The following is a 20,674-nucleotide window of genomic DNA, read 5'->3' as shown; positions in this document are numbered from 1 at the left end:
GACTAAATGTAAATGTAAAACTAGCTGTTTGGAATCGATCCGAGTGTATTAAAGGCTAGTAACATCAGCCATGCAATAAACAAATTTGACATGAAGAAAAAAACAATTAAAAGCTAAAGCAACATAAATACAATGGCATTTATAATTAAACTAGATAAACAGCTGATATTATTCCAGTATGTGGGAAATCTGAATCCACATAGATATTTAGCAAGGTGTTTTATGATGACCCGGATGGTTGAGTGGGTTCATGTACGTGGTGCCGTTGGATGTCGCTGTAATTCTTCATATTTGGTTTTTAATGTCTACGTGGCACTCTCTCATCTGCTGTCCCATACTGCTCCCTATTGGTTGTCTGTGTCCAGCATCGCTCAAAACCAAAATGTGTCTTCATGTTCGTCTACCAGTCTCGTCTGGTTATGTTACGCGCGCGGATGGCTTGTTTCCTCGCGTAATATTTGCGGAAATGCAGTTATATTATGCATATGTATTTTCTCAAAACAACTGTAGGGGGCACCCGGATTTGAACCGGGGACCTCTTGATCTGCAGTCAAATGCTCTACCACTGAGCTATACCCCCTATCCGTGATACACCATGAATTAGAGCCAACTTATCTATATATCTATCTCTATTTCTCTCTATTTCTCTCTCTCTCTCTCTCTCTCGCTATAATATTTGTATTTTATATATGAGACAAAAAAAAACATATATATATATTATTTTATTTTTTTTCTCATATACAAAATACAAATATTCATGTGATAGTTTCTCATAATGTAAAAATATACTTCCGTAGACTGATCATCAGTTTAATGCATTCACGACACATTAATGATTCCACACATAAGGCCGTTTCATCCTCACAAAGGCTCTTTATTTTGAAAATCAGTAATTCATGAACATCCTTTGACAAAACACATGAATTTGATAGCAGTGTCCAGTACACTGGGAGCTTGTAAAACGGTTATTTGCAGACACAGAAGAACAGAAAAAGAAAAATAACAGCCAGACATCCATAGATCTTGGGGTTTAGTGCTACTGTTTCAGCCTGTTTGGGAAAAAAAAATATATATATATATATATATTTGAAGAGTGTCTTCTAAATGAAAGGGAAGAAACAATAGTGTGGTGTAGGTTTTGTGTCAGCTGCTATGCTATAGGCAGTCTCATCTTGCAAGTGTATCCTGCGTCCTCCAGTGCATTCACATCATGACCCCATTCACAGGAGCTTCTTCCTGCAACAACATATGAGCACAATAACATGATCATCCGTGGTCACGCATAGACAGAGGCCTAGTAATATTCTCAACATAACGTATTGTGTTATTTTTTTTCCATCAGGCCTATGCCTACTAACATTTTGAAATAATAGGCTTCACCATTCATTTGTATTAACCATAACCAAAATCCGCATTACTTCGCTCTGCATTTCCAAAATCATCTAGGACAGCTGACGCAAACAACACAAAGAATGCTATTTTTCTCGATGAAATGTAATAGAAACACAATTAGCTAGAGATCCATCGCTAACCTCTGAGCTCAGCTCGCTCCCGTGAATCACGCGTCCGCGGTGCATCGGTGCAGCCGTGATCAGAGCATGTAGATAATGTAGGACAGAAACATAAGGCCGATGATGGCGAAGAACATCAACAGCAGCACATCCAGCATGATGCTCGCAGAGTCCAGAAGATGCGCAGGATGCTCGGTCTCGATGAAGACGGCTGTGTCCGCTGGACTGGAGACCCTCCCCGCTTGCTGCGCACCACTGTCCTCCCTTCTGGAAAGATGCAGCCGGCGGTAAATGGGGCCAAGCGCTAGAAATGTAGTTCTTAATGTGCATCCCCTAGCGTGCAGACTTGGCTTACTAGGAGCAAACCATACGGAAAGATGAAGGCAACTACATAATAATAATAATAAAAAAAGTGTCATATTTTATATGGGACTTTTAGAATTTTATAAGATGTTAACTTACTTAGACAATTGCGTTACATTTGAAAATTGAGAGGGACGTGTCAGATTCTCAGGAGTTTTGACTTCAAATGCATGTTTAGATGGAGAACCGCACTTTAAAAAACGCAACTGCATATTTTCCAGTTTAGTAAAAAGTCTCAAATAGTAAAAAAAAAAAAAAAAATGCTATTTTCTTGAAACTGCATAAAAACCCTTTTCGGGCCAACAGAATTACCCCAGATGTTGTCCCAACTAGGCGAACAAAGTTGTCTGAACAAAGAATTTCATATTGTTGTGAGTTCCCATGCATTGCATGAATAAATTATGCAGTTACTGTTATAGGATTATTGTTTTGCCGTTTGCTGACTTCATTTAAACTCTTTTTGCTGTTATTTTGTCATTATTGTTAGTTATTTGTTGTACTGTGAGAGCCCGGTCTCATGAAAATGCGTATACGCCAAATAAAAACGAAAACTCACGATATTGATACGCAAAAATGGACTTTTGACGAATGTATTTCGCGTACATATGATACGCATCTACCCCACAACCCTAACCCAACCATCGCGTAGCATTTACACGCCAAAGTCCATTTTTGCGTATCAATACCACGAGTTTTCATTTTTATTTGGCGTACTATTTATACGCATTTTCATGAGATCGGGCTGACTGTGATGTAAAGAGCTCATCTTTTTAACCATTGTCGATTGCCACCGTTCTTAATTGTGTGTCTAGTTTTGAGGCCTAAAGTATGTTCGATCAATTGAATCCATTTTATAGATATTTTAGTCTCGTAAGATATTTTACAAATGAAGACAGTGTTGTCTACTTACACAGATTAAGATTTCTAAAACAGTTCACTGTTGTCATTGGTTAATAAACATTAAATTGATAATGTGGTGACTTCCTACACATTCTTTTTTTGTCATCCAGGAAACAGAAGAAAATAAATTACCTCAGCGACAGTCATTGTTGTTTCAGTTTATGTGACAATTTTTCCATTAGTAAAATAAGAATCAGCATTGCAACAAACAAATTTTCATTGGCTAAACAAAGTATCTTTAGTTAGAGCTAAAAAACTATTGTTGAGAACTCAAAAAATCAACAAGTTGCCTTATTTTCCTTTTACGTTTTCTCAACTATTTTTTATTTTTATTTTTTTACAGTGCATGACTTGCATGAGGGCAAGCACTGAGTTTACACATACTCACAAGGTTTTTTTTTTTTTGACACGAGTGTCATATTCCCCTCCATATTTTCCACCTTTTAGTTCCTTTTCAAAATCCTTAATGTTTATTTTTGGGTGATTTGTCATTTATTGATGACCATTACTAACGATGAGACTATACTATACTGTCAGATTTTCCACCAAAGAGTGTAAAAGAAGAACAATCTACTTGAGCTTGAGCTAAAATTGTTAGATTTAGGCATTGGAATAAAAAGATGAAAAAGAAAAAGATCTTGGATAAATGTAGGATATTTACATATCTTGTTGTATCCCTTAGATGTCTTATGAAGAGAAAAACTCTGCACTGCATAAATGTTTTAGAAAGGTGAAAGTACAAGAAATTAAAAAGTTAACCATTTTTTCAACAAGTATGCATTAAATCAATCAAAAGTGACAGTAAAGACATTTATAATGTTGTAATATTAATTGATGTTATAATATTGAGCAACACAACCGCTTCTACATGATAATAATAATAAATGTTTCTAATCGGCATATTAAAATGATTTCTGGAGGATCATGTGACACTGAAGACTGGAGTAATGATGCTGAAAATTAGGCTTTACCATCAAAGGAGTACATTAATTCTAAAATATATATTAATATAGAAAACTTATTTTTTAAATTGTAATAATATTTAACAATATTACAGTTTTCATTTTATTTTTGATTAAATGAATGCAGTCTTGGTGAGTAGAAGACACTTTGTTTTAAAATCATATAGACCCCAAACCTTTGAATGTTACGGCACATAACAGATATAACATCATCTGCTAGAAAAAGTGCAACAGCTTTTTAAATATGAAATGGTTATCATGTGCAAAATAAGGTGGGTGCTGTGAAGAACTGGAGAAACACTGGTGACAGTGGACTGATAGATATTGAAGATATCTGGAGAATATGTTTTACAGAAGAGCAAAAATCAAATAAGCAACCCAGATGTTATACCTTTGAAGTAGCAATAGTGAAAAGTGTCTTGAGAAAGCAAAACACTTACTTTGATCATTCTCTGCATCTATATTTTGGCATTTTAGAGAACAACGATCAGTAGAATCTCATTAGAGTCTTTGCACAGTAACATTGTTTCCAGTTAGAGAGAAATACATGATAAGCTCTAAAACATTCTAATACCGTTAACAACTCGGTCCGTTTGACAAACCCGCCTGCCTTGGTATACAAATAGATTTTTTTATTCCACTGATATTGATAAATTGACATTAAAATTTCGTCTTGTACAATACCAGCAAGGCAATGAGAATAAGCAATGATATGAGGAAAAAACAAAAACATCAATAACAACGTCTTACAGAACAGCTCTGAGATACAGTTTGATACAATGCACATGGAATGTTCCAGAACTGAAATGGAATAATTAAAATCCAAAGCTAAAATGGTCCATAGAATTGTGCTTGGGCTCCTCTCTTCTCTCACTATTCTACAATGCTGTTCTGCTCCTCGCTTGCTAAGTGACTATATAATTTCTGTTTTTTTTTTTTCCCTTTATGAAGAACAAAATACATCACTATTTTCTCGCATTTTTAAAAGCAAGAGCTGCAGAACAAAATGACACTCATTTAAGTAATTCTGTAAAGGGCTAGAGGAATGTGAAGGAGCTTAAGTGAATATGTAAATATAAAAAGGCTCCGTCCTTTTCATACAGTTTTAGGAATGTCCAGTTGAAAAAGAGGAGCCTTTTCTAGACTCCAGTTCCAACACATGATGCAAATGGTCAGACGTATGGAATGAAAATCGAAATGACCAGAAGTCTCATGACCAAGAATTGTTACTCATAGACCCACAGCCGATGAGATGTGAAATTGTACTGGATACATTACAATTACAAGCTGCAAAGAAGATAAGAAACAATGAAAATAGATATATATAATATATAAAAATCTGACAACTGAAGTTTGGACCAGATTCTCTCACGAATTGTCATAGCAACTGATAGGATAAGTGTTGAGATGCCTGCGAAGTGCTCTATAGCAGGCCCAAAATATTTTAGAGGCCCGTGTGGTCATGTATTTTGAAGGTTGGTGTATGAGAGTCTTGTTAAGACTTAAGCGCCACTTGTGACAGCACCTTTCCAGGACTGAGGAAACACTTACTAAAAAGACAAACAGTCAGACAGATAGACAGCAAAAGCAATAGACAGAGAGAAAAAGATGGGTGGAAGTAGTAAATCATTCACTATTTATGCGAGTGCGTGTATGCGCTGTTGCCGTGTTTGATTACGTACTGAACTATGTTTGTTTTGGATCATAACCGGGTCACAGAGGCTGACCCCTGATAGGACAGTTAGTGCAGGAAAAGAAGAGGAAAAAGATGAGATCTTGAAAGGTGAGATGGCACTCGGCTAATCATCTGCGTCTTTCTGCCGCAACCCCCTCTTTTTCTTTTCCTCCCTTCCCCCTTTCTCTACTTATGTTCAGATGGCCTCTACATAGTTAGCGGGCAGCATCCCCTGCTGGCCGGTGCGCTCCACTCTTCCGTACATCCATCCCTCATCGATCTGCTGCACATCCATGATCACGTCGCCGTCCAGGAACGACACCTCATCCTCATCAGCTGCGGTGTAGTCATACACCGCTCGGTAGCGCTTCTGCAACACACACACACACACTGTAAGCGTTTGAAAAGGAGGAGAGTGTAGGACAATGTGTGTGAGAGAGTTTATTACCCCAGAGCTGGGAGGAGGGGCGGCAGCGGCCTGACGCACGGGCTCAGGCTCATAGTGATAGTTCTGAGATGCTGCCGAGGGCTGATATGCTGCCAGAGAAAAATGTGATTATTTTATGGCCCATGTGAAATTGAGATTTTAATGATCATCCAGAAGAACAGACAACAAGCGAAACAGGTTGTGTACCTGGAGGTGTGTTTTGTTGAGGTGTTTGTGGGTGCTGAGGCGGGCCTTCCCCTCCCATTCGGCTCTTCTCAAAATCCTCATGGTACTTGATCTAAAACACACAGAAACATATACACTGTCAAAACAGACATATATGCAAACTTTAACATTCGTTTTTAAACGTTGTTGTGAATTCTGCTAAATGTGTCAACAAAGTAATATTTAGCTGCATAACAGTGAGAATTGTTTGTTATAAAAAGCAGATGTCTTGGAGCTGTTGGACGGGTTGAAAGTTATAAACATACGCAACATATGACTAATTTCCAACAAAAACGTGTATATGAATCATGAAGATAACGGCTGTAAAACTGTCAGCAAAGCATTTCTTGTAAAGCAAAGGTGAAATATTTTAATTACTTTTTTCTGACACATAAAAATGTATCATTGTATATTGTTTAATCATTTGCAATGCAGCAAAGCTAGTTACAATGTTGGCAGAGCAAGAACAATAAATGAACTACTCTCCCAATCAGGTCATCAGAAAAAAATACCAATACAAGCACAAATAAATATAGCTAATGTGTTTAAAACATGTTAATTTGATATTGTATGTATCTGTAATGCAAGTTGGTATTTTTCCAAAAGTTAATCATGCAATCGTGAAAGACTTTGTTTTCCAAGCTTATGCTTAACAAGGCTGCATTTATTTGATCAAGAATAATGTAAAAACATCAATTTAAAAGGAAAGTTTTATATTTGAATATATTTTAAAATGTAATTTATTCCTATGATGGCAAAGCTGATTTTTCAGCAACATTACTCCAGTATTCAGTGTCACATGATCCTTCAGAAATCAGTCTAATATACTGATTTGGGGCTTAAGATGAATTTCTTATCATTTTTAATGCTAAAACAGTTGTGCTCTGCTTAATATTTTTGTGAAAAACATTACACTTTTTAGGATTCTTTGACACGTTAATATTTATATAATATTATGTACTCTCACTTTTTATCGGTTTTGTTTTTCACCCTTGCTGAATAAAAAAAGTATGACATTTCTTAAAAAAATTAAATAAAATAAAAATTCTGACCCCAAACTTTTGAATGGTAGTGTACGATAACTTCATTGACAGTGTACTAAAATCAATCATAGAGCACAATGGAGACAACAACACTGCTGTCCATTTTACAGTCACATGAATTTCTTCTACAGCTGTGGGCTCTTTGGTTAGTGGTTCAGACTGAATTAACTTCAGGAAACTGAGGTGAGGAAGAAAAAATAGAATTCACGAAGCATACTGACGCAGTGCTCTCGCTCATAATTAAACCACTCAGAAAACAGTCCTTCATTTTGTAAAGTGGTGGTTTCAGTAAAAGGTTTTAATTTAATTAAACTTTATTCTGAGCCAGGGTGATAAATAATAGTAATTCCTGCATCATCCACAAGGTGTCTCCTGAGCCAGAAAATGGATTGGCATCTTGCTTTCATGCTGACAGGAAATGACATTGCAAAAAGGAAGTTAGGGGACATAAATGTTACCAGGCAACCAGTGCAGATACTTCAGTGAACAGGTGTGGTGTGAAAGACGAAGAGGAAGGTGGGACTAAATAAGTTCTTCATTACAGTCAAATAATTATTACTTCTTGTTAACAATTCATTAATAAACAATGAGAGGAGATTACTATAGATAAACGGTGTATCTTTCTGTTTGTTGGAGAGTAATAGATTGGGAGGTACAAGACAAAAAGCTAATTTAACAGCTACAAAAGAAAATACGAAGCACAGAAAAGTGAGTAATATGTCAAAAGAGGGAAATACACAGGTGTTGGACCTACGTTGCTGATTTGGTCTTGCGTTTTCTTGATTCTCTGCAATTCTGGTGTGTCAGCCACAACGCTGAAGCCCTTTCCTTTGTTCTTCTCAAATTCCTCCTTGTAGAGCACCTGCAACACAAACACACACAGAATTTAGTAACAAATATCCAAGTAATCATAATTGTTCATTACATGTGTAACAGGTTTACAGGTATACTTCCCTCCTTTTATATCAGCATATATGCAGCTTAGTTAATGGATAATCGTAAAAACAACATTTGGCATTTTCCACATTCCACAGGGTAAAAAGGCCCTCAAACTCTTTATTTTTCAATTTGAATGAATGGTCAGTGAAAGCAGGTGCATAACATTTAAAAAATGTTTATTTCTATCCTCTGAAGATCAAACTCAATATTATGAGCCATTTCATTTTCTATTAATTTTATTCAATCTGTTTGGGTCTAAATACTGTTGAAAATCCTGATTTGTGTGATTTTGTAATTTAGAGCCCTGCATTTCAGCCCTGGACCAATGGGCCCCGACTTTTTTACGGCCCTAGGGCCAGGCTTCGGGCCAATTTTCACGTCATAGTTCAGACGCGGGCCGGGCTGGGCTGGGCCAGCCCTCGGGTCTGTTTTAGGCTTCTCCTTATTTTTATATTTTAAACATCCATCAATTAGTGATGAAAAAAAATTGTTGCGCTGGTCGAAACAACACGAGACCGTGCTGCGACTGTCAAGAGCGGCTCGACGGTGTTTAGTGTCCCGCCAGAAGCAGCAGCAGCATGCGTGCCTTCAGCAGAGCTAAAGAGTTCTGCGTTCAAATGCACGCAATAGGATAAAGCTTACCGCAAAGCACCGGCAAAAGTAATTACCATGAATGTGTCAGGGGGAAATAGTAAGGAGATATTTAAATTATTTACTAATAAACTAGTGTTTTCTGAGTCCGTGTCGCAAGGACGAAGTTGGCGATCCTGACTCGCCATCTCCTAATTAGACACGCCTTTAGAGAGAAGTGCATCTTTACGGATTACGATTATAATGAAAGAGTTTTTGTTTTTCGATTTGTTTTATTTCGATAAGTAGTAATTTAAAGCTTTCTATAGATATATTTATCATGTCTGTGAGGCATGTATTCGCTCAGCTTCGGTTCATTTTTGTGAAGCGCTCCTGCTCAAAACCGAGACGGCAGAAAGCGCATCATGTTTGTTTTCTTTATTTTATAAAAGCACAACATTTTGTTGATATTGTGAGTGCACACAAATAAAAGTAGACACTTTACAGTTCTGAATGATGTATTACTCTTTCCTTTATGAGCATAAAATAAAATGATGGTTTATTTTAAGTTGTTTCCACTGAAAAAAATGCAAGTGATCGTGCTGGCGCCTCCATGTCCTGTAAAGCGCACTCTCCGCACAAACTATTGGATCAGGGTTTCTGCAGGATTTTTAAGCTCAATTTTAAGACTTTTTAAGACCTTTTTTAAGACCTGCACAAATAAAATTAATACTATATGAGCGGGGTAGGGCAATGTCTATAGTACCATATTAAACTGTAAAATGACTGTAAAAAGCATAATTTACAATTCAGATACAAGTTCACACAAAAACTTTTATAAAATGATACATTTTACATTTCAGCCTTTAAACCATTTTTAAGAAAATGGATAAGTCAAAAGTATTAATTATATTGATTTAAACCATTATTATTAAAATTATTATATAAATTAAATAACATGAATTAGGGGTGTGCGATATTGACAAAAAATTGTCTTGATTTTTTCTGGGATTTGATCGATAATGATAATTAGATGATATTTTGTGGAGTGTGTTATTGTGCTGGTATCTTAAAGATTACTGTGGACTCCTGAATGTTTTTGACATTCTTCATATTCTGTGTGGTCAGTTCACAGCAGTGATAGAAATTAATCTTTTCCAATAAGTTTTATGGGTATTTTTTTTACCTTTAAGCCATTTTTTCTAAAAGTGTGCATCATCTTTTGAGTCAAATTCTTGCATTTGGGTTGTTACCAAGCAAATGAAATCAGTATCAACAAAATTTATCTTTGCAATGAATCTGAATGGCCTTTAGATGTATTTACACACTGTTTAATGCAGCTCAGAGGGACATAGAATGCTAACCTGCAGTTACAAATGCATAAATGTTTTGATATTTGAAACATAAAACGTTGAAAACTGATGTTTGGAATTATTTTTTAAAATGAAGATACTTTAAATGTGAAATTGAAACTGCCAGTTGGTGGCAGCAATTCACTGTTAATAAGTGAGTCACTGCGATTGAACCGAATCATTTAAATGGTTGATTCATTCAGGAACGAAACACGGCATGTTGCTCAGAGATGCAAAACAGTGCTGTGGCTGTGTTTGGAATGATTTTTGTTGGTGTCTAAAATGTAAGTCTCTTAATATTAACGTCTTGTTTATTGAACTGTTGCATAAAATCAATATCACATTTGTAATCATGCTGATTTTTGGAGAAAAAGCAGCACTCTTCGTGTGATATTAACTATATGAAATGATATAAATATAAATATAGACTATACAATTTCGGCCCCAATATCTTAAATTATGTGATCATTCTAAATGCATTTTAATAGAATTGTGCAGTGAAAGAAGGCACTCGTACGCGCACTAGTTTAACCTGTTAACTGATTCATTCTCTGCCAGCAGGTGTTGCGTTTGGCAGAAATATAACGGCTTTCCCGGTAAAGACAGTAAGCGCAGCACCGGACTTTGAACGTGCAGCGCTCATGTTTATTTCATGAAATCTTAGACTTTAGAAGTTTAATCATCACATTCAGCCATATCGCAATTCTGGTCTTTCCGTCCCCAAATTTAAGACATCTTGAAATCATAATTAAGACTTTCTTGTACAATTTAAGACTTTTTAAGGCCTTAAATTTGATACAACTAAATTTAAGACTTTTTAAGACCCCACAGAAACCCTGTGGATATAGTGCACATTTATCTAGGTTTAACGTTTAAACATTCTTACATGCTTGAACTGTTTTAGTATATCTACAGATTTTTTAGGCAAGTCGTGATGATTTGAGAGGACTAAATTGATCAAACGTAGGCTATGATCAGGTCACTGTCTGCCGCTGGCCGCTTGGTCGTTACTTTAAAAAACAAAAAGTTACACTTAACAAACAAAAAATGCTCCAAACGTTTTTCTAAATTAACTTAATAAAAAATGAAACAAAATATAACTGAACTATTTTAATAGCTGTTAACAGTAGTATAAGCTGTTTTGGGAGAAGGGGAAAAAAAAAAAAGACATTCTGATAAGCTGTCGGACACGGGCCGGGCTTTATTTTTAACAGACAGAAGTGCAAATTAAAAAAAATTTAGCAGACCTTTATACAGTGATTATTAATAAGACAATAAGTGTTTAAAGTTGATTCTGCTGGTATAAGGAAACAGTTGAAGTGATCGCTCCGGAGCGCACACACACACACACACACACACACACAAAAAACACACATCAGTTCCAGCATTGCTAACTTGACAGCGCAGTTGGTACTTTATCAAAATAAAATACAGTGAACCAAACATCAGCGCACGCTCCTCTGTGTCACCGTTGGAACGTGACTGAAGTACAAAGCCTATCATTTACATAATAAATAATAGTTTAGCATTCAGATACGTTACATCGCAAATATAGAAATATTATGGAATATTTGGATTTGTGCCGAATGAGAGAGGTAGAATACTCGAGCACAAAGTGTATGTAAACAATGAACTCATGGCATTCGCTGTTCTTCTGCTGGCGGTTATCAAACAGCGTTGCATTACTGCGGGCGCCCCCTTCTGGATTGGGGGTGAATTGTCTGTATTCGTCGTAAGACCTCATGCACTGAACCGAGATGCCCGTACTGTGACGGTTCGGGACGAATACATACCGTGCCACCCCTAATATATATATATATATAAATAAAAACAGCCAGACATTAAAATGAGTAATGTTGCAAGAAACGGTTGCAAACTAGTCTCGGTGAAGCTGTTACACAGTAGGGGCTAGCTTGTGAACAAATGTTGGATGACAGCTACTGATAAACTTGTATTTCCCATAAATGTCCCTTGTTCCTTTTTTCTGACAGTAACAGAGATAGCAGGCTTTAATGGTTTATCTTTACTAATGCAGTCAACACAAAAATATTTGTAAAAACAGATGGCGTGAGTTTGGTTGCAGTGGAATTGTGGCGTGGTTCGTGTGACTGTGAAAGCAACTCGGACTTGGATGCGCGCTTGATCAGGAAGTAAAGTGACACACAAATGGGTTTTGGCCATATCATTAGTTTAACAAAACACTTGTAAGGGATGACAGTGGTGATGATTTACCTTGGATACATTGACTAAAATCAGAGTGGTAAATGAATGGAAATCAGCTGTCTCCTCAAAACAGTTCATGCGAAGCACATACAGTAAACGCAAGTGTTGTTCACTTTATAACACCAAATTAATAAAAAGATACAATGTTTTCACCCACGTTGTGTTTTCTATATGCGCCATACACCTTTGTGATGACGTAAGACGAATGCAAATGCACCAGGGTTTGAAAGAATCAAGTGAGTATGAAACCAGACCAATACTCTCAGGTTCGGCCCGCAGCAAACATGCCCAGTGTGAAAGCCCCCTTAGGAAGGGTGCAGGTGAAGCTCTGAGAGATGATCACGACTTGATTTAAGCAATCTTTTAGTATTATTTCATGCTTAGGAGTGCACTGTCTAATGCCACAGAAAAGTACAGAAGTAAGGAATCGATTAGAGTGATTAGAGCGTATGCGAATGTTGGTGTGTTATACCTGGCTCTGCATCTTGCTTTGCTGTTTCAGGCGCAGGTTCTCCGGAGTGTCGGCAACACTGGTGAATGACGTCTTCGGATAGTGTCTGAAATACACACGCAGAGCCATTTTAGTTAACATCAGCATTTGAAGTCAGTATTGAATCCAGATTTGCAACCAACATCTCAGTATTTAAAAAAAAAAAAAACTTTAATGCATAAACTATTTTGGTTAATTTTATTTTATAATAATGGGCTTTTCATATCAATGACCTGTTTTTATACGTGTTGCTACTAGTGACTGTGAAGGGGTGAATGTCCACATTTGCTTATCACTGATCTGTGTGGGTATAGTGAAGACACAGAAGTGTAATTTGTGCGTTGTGTAAACAAGGCAGCATATTTGTCCTATTTTCACAGACCAACGCAACATAAAATTAGCATGAATGACAAACCTAACCACAATCATCCAACACAACACACAATTAGAGTGCCAGAAATAACAGAACTGTACAACAGAGAATAACCATATAACAACATATATAGTGCCACAAAAGGATTTAACAGGGCTGATTCAGAATTGAGATGAATCATATTAACACACAACAACTGAGCCAATCAAAACGTAGTCTGTTCCTGGTAACCACAGGACACCCTGTCTGCTTAGTAAACCTCCGTATAGCACACAGACGCCGTGTTGCTGCAGGCAACCTCCACATAATACAACACATGCTCTGTAAACCAAATATAGACTGATCCAGTACTACCTCAAAAAGACTTCACAAAATTCAGGTAGTGGCCTATAAATTAGGTTCAAACATACAACATTTTTTTTAATTGAAAACCAATACTGGTACTTTAAGTTTTAGCAATTTTGTCATTTGTATTGCTTTTTAAAAAATATATAATATAATTATATATATATATATATATATATATATATATAGAGAGAGAGAGAGAGAGAGAGAGAGAGAGAGCGCTTTATTTTTATTTCAGTTTTAAGTCATTTTTGTACTTTAATTAAAAAAAATTATTTATTTTATTTCTAGGTTTCATGCAAGTTATTATTTTATTTTAAGTTTTTTATCTAATATTCAAACTGTATCTATTTTTAGCTTTATTTCATTTAACAAAAATGATTTAAATAAACTATAACTATATTAAATAAACTAAACACTGAGTGTGTGAGTGTTTCGGTCCAGTTGATGGGACGGTCACTTGCCCTGTTGGGCCAGTGCTGCGTTGACATTTCATTTGTTGAACATGTACATATGTTTTAAGCTGGACATACAAAACATACACATTTGGTTTGGTGTGTTGTGTTAAACACTGATCATTTAACTCAGCAGAAATAGCAACACCAATGTAAAGCTATCTAGCTATCTAACATATTGGGCCAAGTTACATTACAGCTCTGTAAATTATATTTAATAGCGACTAAAACAAAATATTAGCAATTACTGCATAACAAGCTAATTAATTAAAGTGTATTTGAGGACATTAGGACTGTCAGTTTGCCCATAGTCACATTTTTAGACATTTGTGTCAAGTTCAACAAGTTTAAATGAGTCTAAAAAATACATAAAATAAAGAAAGAAAAAACTGTCCAGGCAAGTAAAACTGCACCATCAGTGAAAATATGTATTGTTGAGTGCTGAGATCTGCTGATTACCATTTTCAGCCAATAATATCAGTCAGTATATTGGCTGGCAGTCCAAAACACGATTTTTAATTTGCCTAAGAGATGTGGTTAGTTCACACTCAAATCACATAGATACAGAGAGGAAAACAAACATAAACAAATAAATGACACTCGAGAATCCAGGCTGATTTTTGTGTTAATATCAGTTAACAGACAATCCCAACGTAATCCAATCATATTGGGTTTTTTTACTTCCGGTGGACGAGTCATCAGACCATCATTCTGAGAAGCAAACAGGCCTTTATCTGCTGGGTGCAAGAGGAAATTACTTTACCATGCTCACTTACTCAGATTATCTTTGTAATAAGGACCGAGTAAACAGTGGAAGAAGCAAATCTAGACAGAGGGACAGACATAAATAATTTGCTAAATAAAGACTAAAATCCCCTGGTGTATTACAGAAGTGTGTGAGAGTGAGAAATAAGGACCTTGAGATACACCGGCACTCACAAAAGGGATACATTTGCATATTGTGTATGCCAGCTGGTCATGTCATATCAAAGCAGCATGCTAGGCCTGGTGGTCTGCATTAAAACACTGCAACTTGAAGTATGAATGGTAACCTCTTAAAACAGAAATGCTATAGCTGAGGTATCGGATTCACAAGACTATTAGTGATCAGAAGTGGATTCCAGAGAAGTGAACTCATTTGTGTATGCGTGTATGGGTCATTGTTGTGAAAAATAGGAATTTCCCTCCAATACCCTTCCACCGAATGAATGCACAAGTCAGCTACTGTGTTTGCAGACGTGACCTTTCCACGATCAACTAACACTTACGGAGACAAAGGACAATCAGACACAATTAAAGTATAACATTATATCAAAATAGGCTCTGTTTGATTTCTTAATGCATGTTTCTTGTCTTATTGCGAAAGATTCATCAGTACACGTCATTCAAAAGACAACAGTTTCTATCTTTGTATCTTCAGAAACTTCCTCTTCTTTTGAGACACTCTTTTTTTCCGCTAACATCATTTAAGCCAAGCCAGTTACTGGAAACAATTAGCCAATTGTCAAATAGGCATTGTTTTAGGAACCTTCCATTTTAATAATCCAATTAATTCTCTATATATCAACCCCTGTGTATACATCAAATTTTTTCTTGTTGAATATCTTAATGAACGAAATTAGGGTTGCAATTGACTGTTGCTGTGTCCAAATATGCCTACGTCCATACAAGATGAAAAATGTGAAAAGCGAAGTAGGTCTGAATTCCTAATATCATACTCTTAATAGACAAAAAGCACCTGGATGATTTAGACTTATTACTTTGGGGAGTTGCAACTGACTCTGGTAGGTCACGTGACACTAACAACATGGCGGATGTAGCACGTCCATATTTTATTCATACTAAATAAAATGTACCTTTTTAATGCTTGGGAAGTAAGCTTAAAAACCAAATAGAGTACCTACTAGACAGTATGCAATTCCGGATGCAGCTTGTGACTTTAAAGCCACAGTGAAACAGAGACTGTGACTGAATTTATTTTGGTATTATGACATATTTCCAAGTAAAACACACTACATAGAAACATAATAAAACAACATACATTTCTTTTATGATAACTTGAGGAATATGTAACAAAAAATAAATAAAAGCAGACATTCTCAGAGAGTGGTGATACTTACGCATTACAGTATGGTCTCTTCTCAAAGCCTTTGTAGTTCTTCATGTTTAGAGTCATCTTACAGACTTCACAGCTAAAGCATCCTTTATGCCAGTACTGAAAGAGAGAGACACAGAGTGATTAAAGCTTTAAAGTGTGTTTGTATTGGGAGGTGTATGCAAAAGAAATAGGGAAATTGTCTGCAACTGAGTTGGGAAAGATAAAAAGAGCAAATGACATGAAGTCCTTCAGATCCCTCAGGGTTGCTAATTCAGTCACTATGGCTGCTACACAGTCAGTTCACTCTCAGGATTAAATACAAAAAACAATGGAGTGCTTGTTCTTTGAAAGCACTTGGACAGAAAAAGAGGAACCGGCACCTCGTGTGTCAAAAAAAGAAAACCAAATTGAGGTTATGTCCATGTAAAGTAAAGACATGTTTTTGTTTTTTTTCTCTGTGTGAATGCATCAGTGTTAAAGACTTTCTGTCACAGACATTTTATATACACCCATCTGGATCACACTGGTTGTCAAGTGGTTACTAACTGAGTTACATCACCATTTTCCCAGCTTCTTGCAACATAAGGGAAAACAGAAAGAATGATCCACAACTAAACAACAAATGCTGGGAAACACCCTGACTGAGATACTGGCCTCAATAGCTATACACTAAAGTATGTAGCTGTAATTTATGCTATTTATGCAGCTTCCTTAGTTAATGTTGACCATGGGAGTGTTTTAGTGATAAGAGACCACACACACACACACACACACACACACACACAGAAAATGGACTGGGGGGACTGACCTGACCCGCTACCCTACATTCCATCTATGCAGCCAGTCATGCACGCTGCAATGCGTATAATTTAGACGGTATTTTTGTCTTTCTATATCCAACACTTTCTTACCAGTCAGCTGGAATGTAGTAGCTTGAACACATGTGCACGAGTAACGAAAGTATGCATCTATACTGCACTACCAGGGAGAGGAAGCTGCTAGCACAGACATGAGCAGAGATTCCGTTCATAACCAAAAATAACTAACCCCCACACACACACACACACCTCCACTCACGTACTTCAAAATGCTTTTTTAGGTATCTAGTCTGTTGCTAACACTTTAGAAGTGAAGCAGCAGGAAAAATCTAAGAAAACAGACCAGAAGCAGCACACGAGGGAAGATCTGTAGAGAGGTATAAGAGATTCCTAATGTATTACAATGGAATAATTAATGGCATATTCTATCTATAGACTACGCACTAAAAATAGCTTACAATTGTATAGCGCACACCATTTTACTGATGGATAAATATAAAGCATTGTGCAAAATTGACAATCTAGTCCTTGAAAGTGACTGGTTATTCGTAGCACACTGTGTATGATCTCAAACATTTTCTGCAATGATCTTTATTTCATGCTGTTCTGCATGCTAGCATCTTTGCATTACTTTAAAAACATCTGCTTTAAACCCACTAATACAATTTACTCATAAGTGCACTACTGTGTAAATTTGATATTCAGTTACACTTCCAGGTCAGTACAATTTTTTTTTCATGTTTTCAAGTATCTCGTGCTCACTGAGGCTGCATTTATTTATTCAAAAATACAGTAAATACACAGTAACACTGAAATATTATTACTTTAAAATAATTTTTCTAGTGCAATATATTTTAAAATGTAATTTATTCCTGTGATGACGGAGCTGAATGTTCAGCATCATTACTTCAGAAATCATTCTGATATACTTATTACAGCTCAAGATACGTTTCTTATCATTATCAAAGTAGAATACAATTAGGCTGCTTAATATTTTTGCACAAAAAGTGTGATTTTTGTAGGATTCATTGATGAACAGAAAGTTCAAAAGAACAGTTTTTAAACGGAAATATTTTGTAGCATTTTACATATTTTAACTACCATTTTTGAACAATTTAATGCCTACTAGCTGAATAAAAGTATTAATTTCTAAAAAAAAAAAAAAAAAAAAAAAACATCTTGATATTCATTACCTATTGCTATCTTCTGGAAAAGGGCTGTCTGGACATTTCCCTAAACTTCTCTTTTTGTGTGCCACACCAAAAATCCCATGCTAATTGAACAACACAATGACGAGTTAATATTCTTTTTTTTGGGGAAGGGGGCACTCTCCCTTAAAATGACAGAGCAGTACCCAGACCACCTCTCTTTGGGTGCGGTTCTTCTGAGATGTTCTCCAGACTGACAGCTGATGAGCTCAAGCACTGAAGCAGAATGACAAGCGATGGTTGGCCTCTCTTCAAGCTGAGCGAAGCATCGGCGTGCCTCAACACAACGACAGTTGCGCGCGCGAGGCATCTCCTCCAGGCAATGAATGGGAACTAACTTGTGTGGGGTCAGTGCTGTTTGTGACAACATCTGTGGGAGGAGTGCCATCAAACGCCCCCACGTTTACTCTTACATACACCGCACGTCTCATTCACGCATTACAGGTCTGTATAGTCACTGCTCAAGCCGCTTCGTTCAAGGCCGATCGATTAATGTGCTCTTAACGCCCATTACACGCGCTATCACTCCGCCCCAGTTTCTCTCCCTCGCAAATACTTGCGCTGCATGAAAATAAAAGAAGGCGACCCCACCCTCTGGAGCATCTAAAGCTATTCAAAACTCAAGATTTCACCACACTCACAACGAGAGCGATAAGGATATGGGTTAAGAGGGGGTGGGGTCTGGACAGAAAACGTTTCTCAAGCGTGTCGAGAAGCAACACTTCCTCTGGCCAGTTGGTAAACGTGTTGGATGTGCACATCAACGTTAGGGTGAAATTTCATCAATACATGTGACATTTTCCCTAAAATCGCATGTGTTTTTTTATTTACAGGCCTCAACGTTATACACCCTCGAAGTTGCACATCTGCAAACCAGGCTGGATGACAAAAAAGCGAGATCGCGCAAAACGCAAGCGCGCGTATGAGCCCGATTTGGGGCTGTTGTTATAGGAGTATAATATCCACGTTAGCTTTTGACATGACTTGGGCTGTTTTGGGTTTTTGGGTCCGTCCATGTCGCCCACAGGACAGACTGACACGTCATAAACAAACCTCCTCCTCCTCCTCCTCGCGACAGAGGCCAAGAACAAGCGCTGGTTTGAAAAATAACGACTCCCGCCGCGCGTTTCTGTCGATATCACACGATAATCGCACTGAGAAATACGGATAAATGATAGACAACTTGTAGCGTGCTGTGAAGTTATCACAATCGAGGCTTTTTCGTTGCTAGCCCGTTCGCTTAACGTTACGCGTTTCCGCTCTGCCCACATTCTCAATAGTCATCGGAAACGGTCTCTTTTAAGCCACATTAAAAAAAATAAATAAATCTGTATTATACACAAACAAATCCATGTATATATACACACCCCATCCTCACAGCCAGAGGTGTAACGTTAAGCTTTGCTAGCGAATGCTAAGTTTCGCTTAGCCTTACCTTGTCAAGGCAATTCACTTTTTCCGTGGGATACACCACTCGGTTACATCTGCTACACAGTGGATTCATTTCGGAGGAATTGTAGGGCGATGGAACGAGACGAGGAGCCGGTGCGCAGAGCACTGTTTGGGTTGATACCGATCGCTGTCCGTTGATGAAGTCCGGTTCGCACCGCTGGCTGACTGTCAGCGAACCAATCAGACACGGAAGGCGCGCGCACTCACTGCCGCTGTGTCCTGCTGCGCGCGCCCGTGCAAGGGCACTCAGCGGAAGACTTTCTCTCGCTCTCGAGTATTTCTAGAATTCTTGAGCATTCGAAAAGTCATTCTTGAGCATTCGAAAAGAATGCTAATGAGTTGAATGACTAAAGCTGATCTTATCTCGCGTTTATCTTTGGTTTGATCTGTTTTAAACCCACCATCATCAAGCGGATGTAAGTGATAGACATGTTGGGAGTGTACCTGCCCTCGCACTGCTTATTCAGTCAAACTGTCACCTTCTAGAATAAACACTGATAACAACGCGTTTTTACATAATGTGCGTTCAGTATATTCAAATTTTGAGCAATACTGACACAGCTAAAGACTTTTATCATCCTGGCGTCTTTGCTGATGTTTGCTCATGTAAATCAATTTTCACATGAATCGTTCAAATTCTATCCATAGCAGTGAAACACACCATTGTTTCGGTTTCGAATCGGATGCGCCAAAAATACTTTAGCGTTATAGTTGCAGTTTCTGTCGCCCTTTGTTCGAGCGATACCTGGTGGCTACATGTGCAACTACATGCATTTCGGTGCAAGAAGGCCTACCTACATGTCCAATTGACATCTGTCTGTTTTGTGTTTTTGTCATACTCAGGTTCAGTAAATGTGGGTATTGCTCACTTAGTATATTTTCATTTGCATCTTCCTGTTGTAGGGGAGAGTTGTCACACAGGGATCTTGTCACAATGGCTACATCTCAGTAACTATAAGGTTTAGGGGCTATAAGACAAACGTGTGTTGTCTCTGAACTTAAATTTCAGTTGCACTATATTTTTGTTATAGCTGTTAAACAAGTGAATGCGCGAACACCGCACTGGTATACATTCATTGAAGTCAGGTCCAAAAGGGGGGTTAAAGTGCACGCTCTGAGCTTTAATTTGAGGGTATTCTCATCACAGTTGGAGGAAAGGTTAAGGAATTACAGCTCTTTAATATGTACCTCCCCCCTTTTCCAAGGGACCATAAATAATTGGACAGTTGACTCGAAAAGCCACTT

The 20,674-nt window shown here is 37.4% G+C and overlaps 1 protein-coding gene and 1 non-coding gene across 2 annotated transcripts; both read right to left on the bottom strand.

Annotated features, from left to right (window-relative positions):
• Positions 1-508: 508 nt before the first annotated feature.
• trnac-gca (transfer RNA cysteine (anticodon GCA)) lies at positions 509-580 on the bottom strand. The gene has a single exon. It is a non-coding gene; the product is annotated as a tRNA-Cys (tRNA).
• A 3,767-nt stretch (positions 581-4,347) lies between these two features.
• lasp1 (LIM and SH3 protein 1) lies at positions 4,348-19,689 on the bottom strand. Its single transcript, XM_058771473.1, has 7 exons — positions 19,413-19,689; positions 15,974-16,068; positions 12,663-12,747; positions 7,861-7,968; positions 6,046-6,136; positions 5,860-5,948; positions 4,348-5,781 (listed from the first exon to the last, which is right to left on the bottom strand). The coding sequence occupies exons 1-7, from the start codon at positions 19,479-19,481 to the stop codon at positions 5,608-5,610; spliced, it is 711 nt and encodes a 236-aa protein (XP_058627456.1). The 5' UTR covers positions 19,482-19,689; the 3' UTR covers positions 4,348-5,607.
• Between the last annotated feature and the right edge of the window lie 985 nt (positions 19,690-20,674).

This window comes from Onychostoma macrolepis, chromosome 03, assembly GCF_012432095.1.
Source record: "Onychostoma macrolepis isolate SWU-2019 chromosome 03, ASM1243209v1, whole genome shotgun sequence".
In the NCBI taxonomy this organism is placed as follows: domain Eukaryota; kingdom Metazoa; phylum Chordata; class Actinopteri; order Cypriniformes; family Cyprinidae; genus Onychostoma; species Onychostoma macrolepis.
Note: the sequence above shows the minus strand (reverse complement) of the source record. Positions and strands in the feature narration are given on the sequence as shown.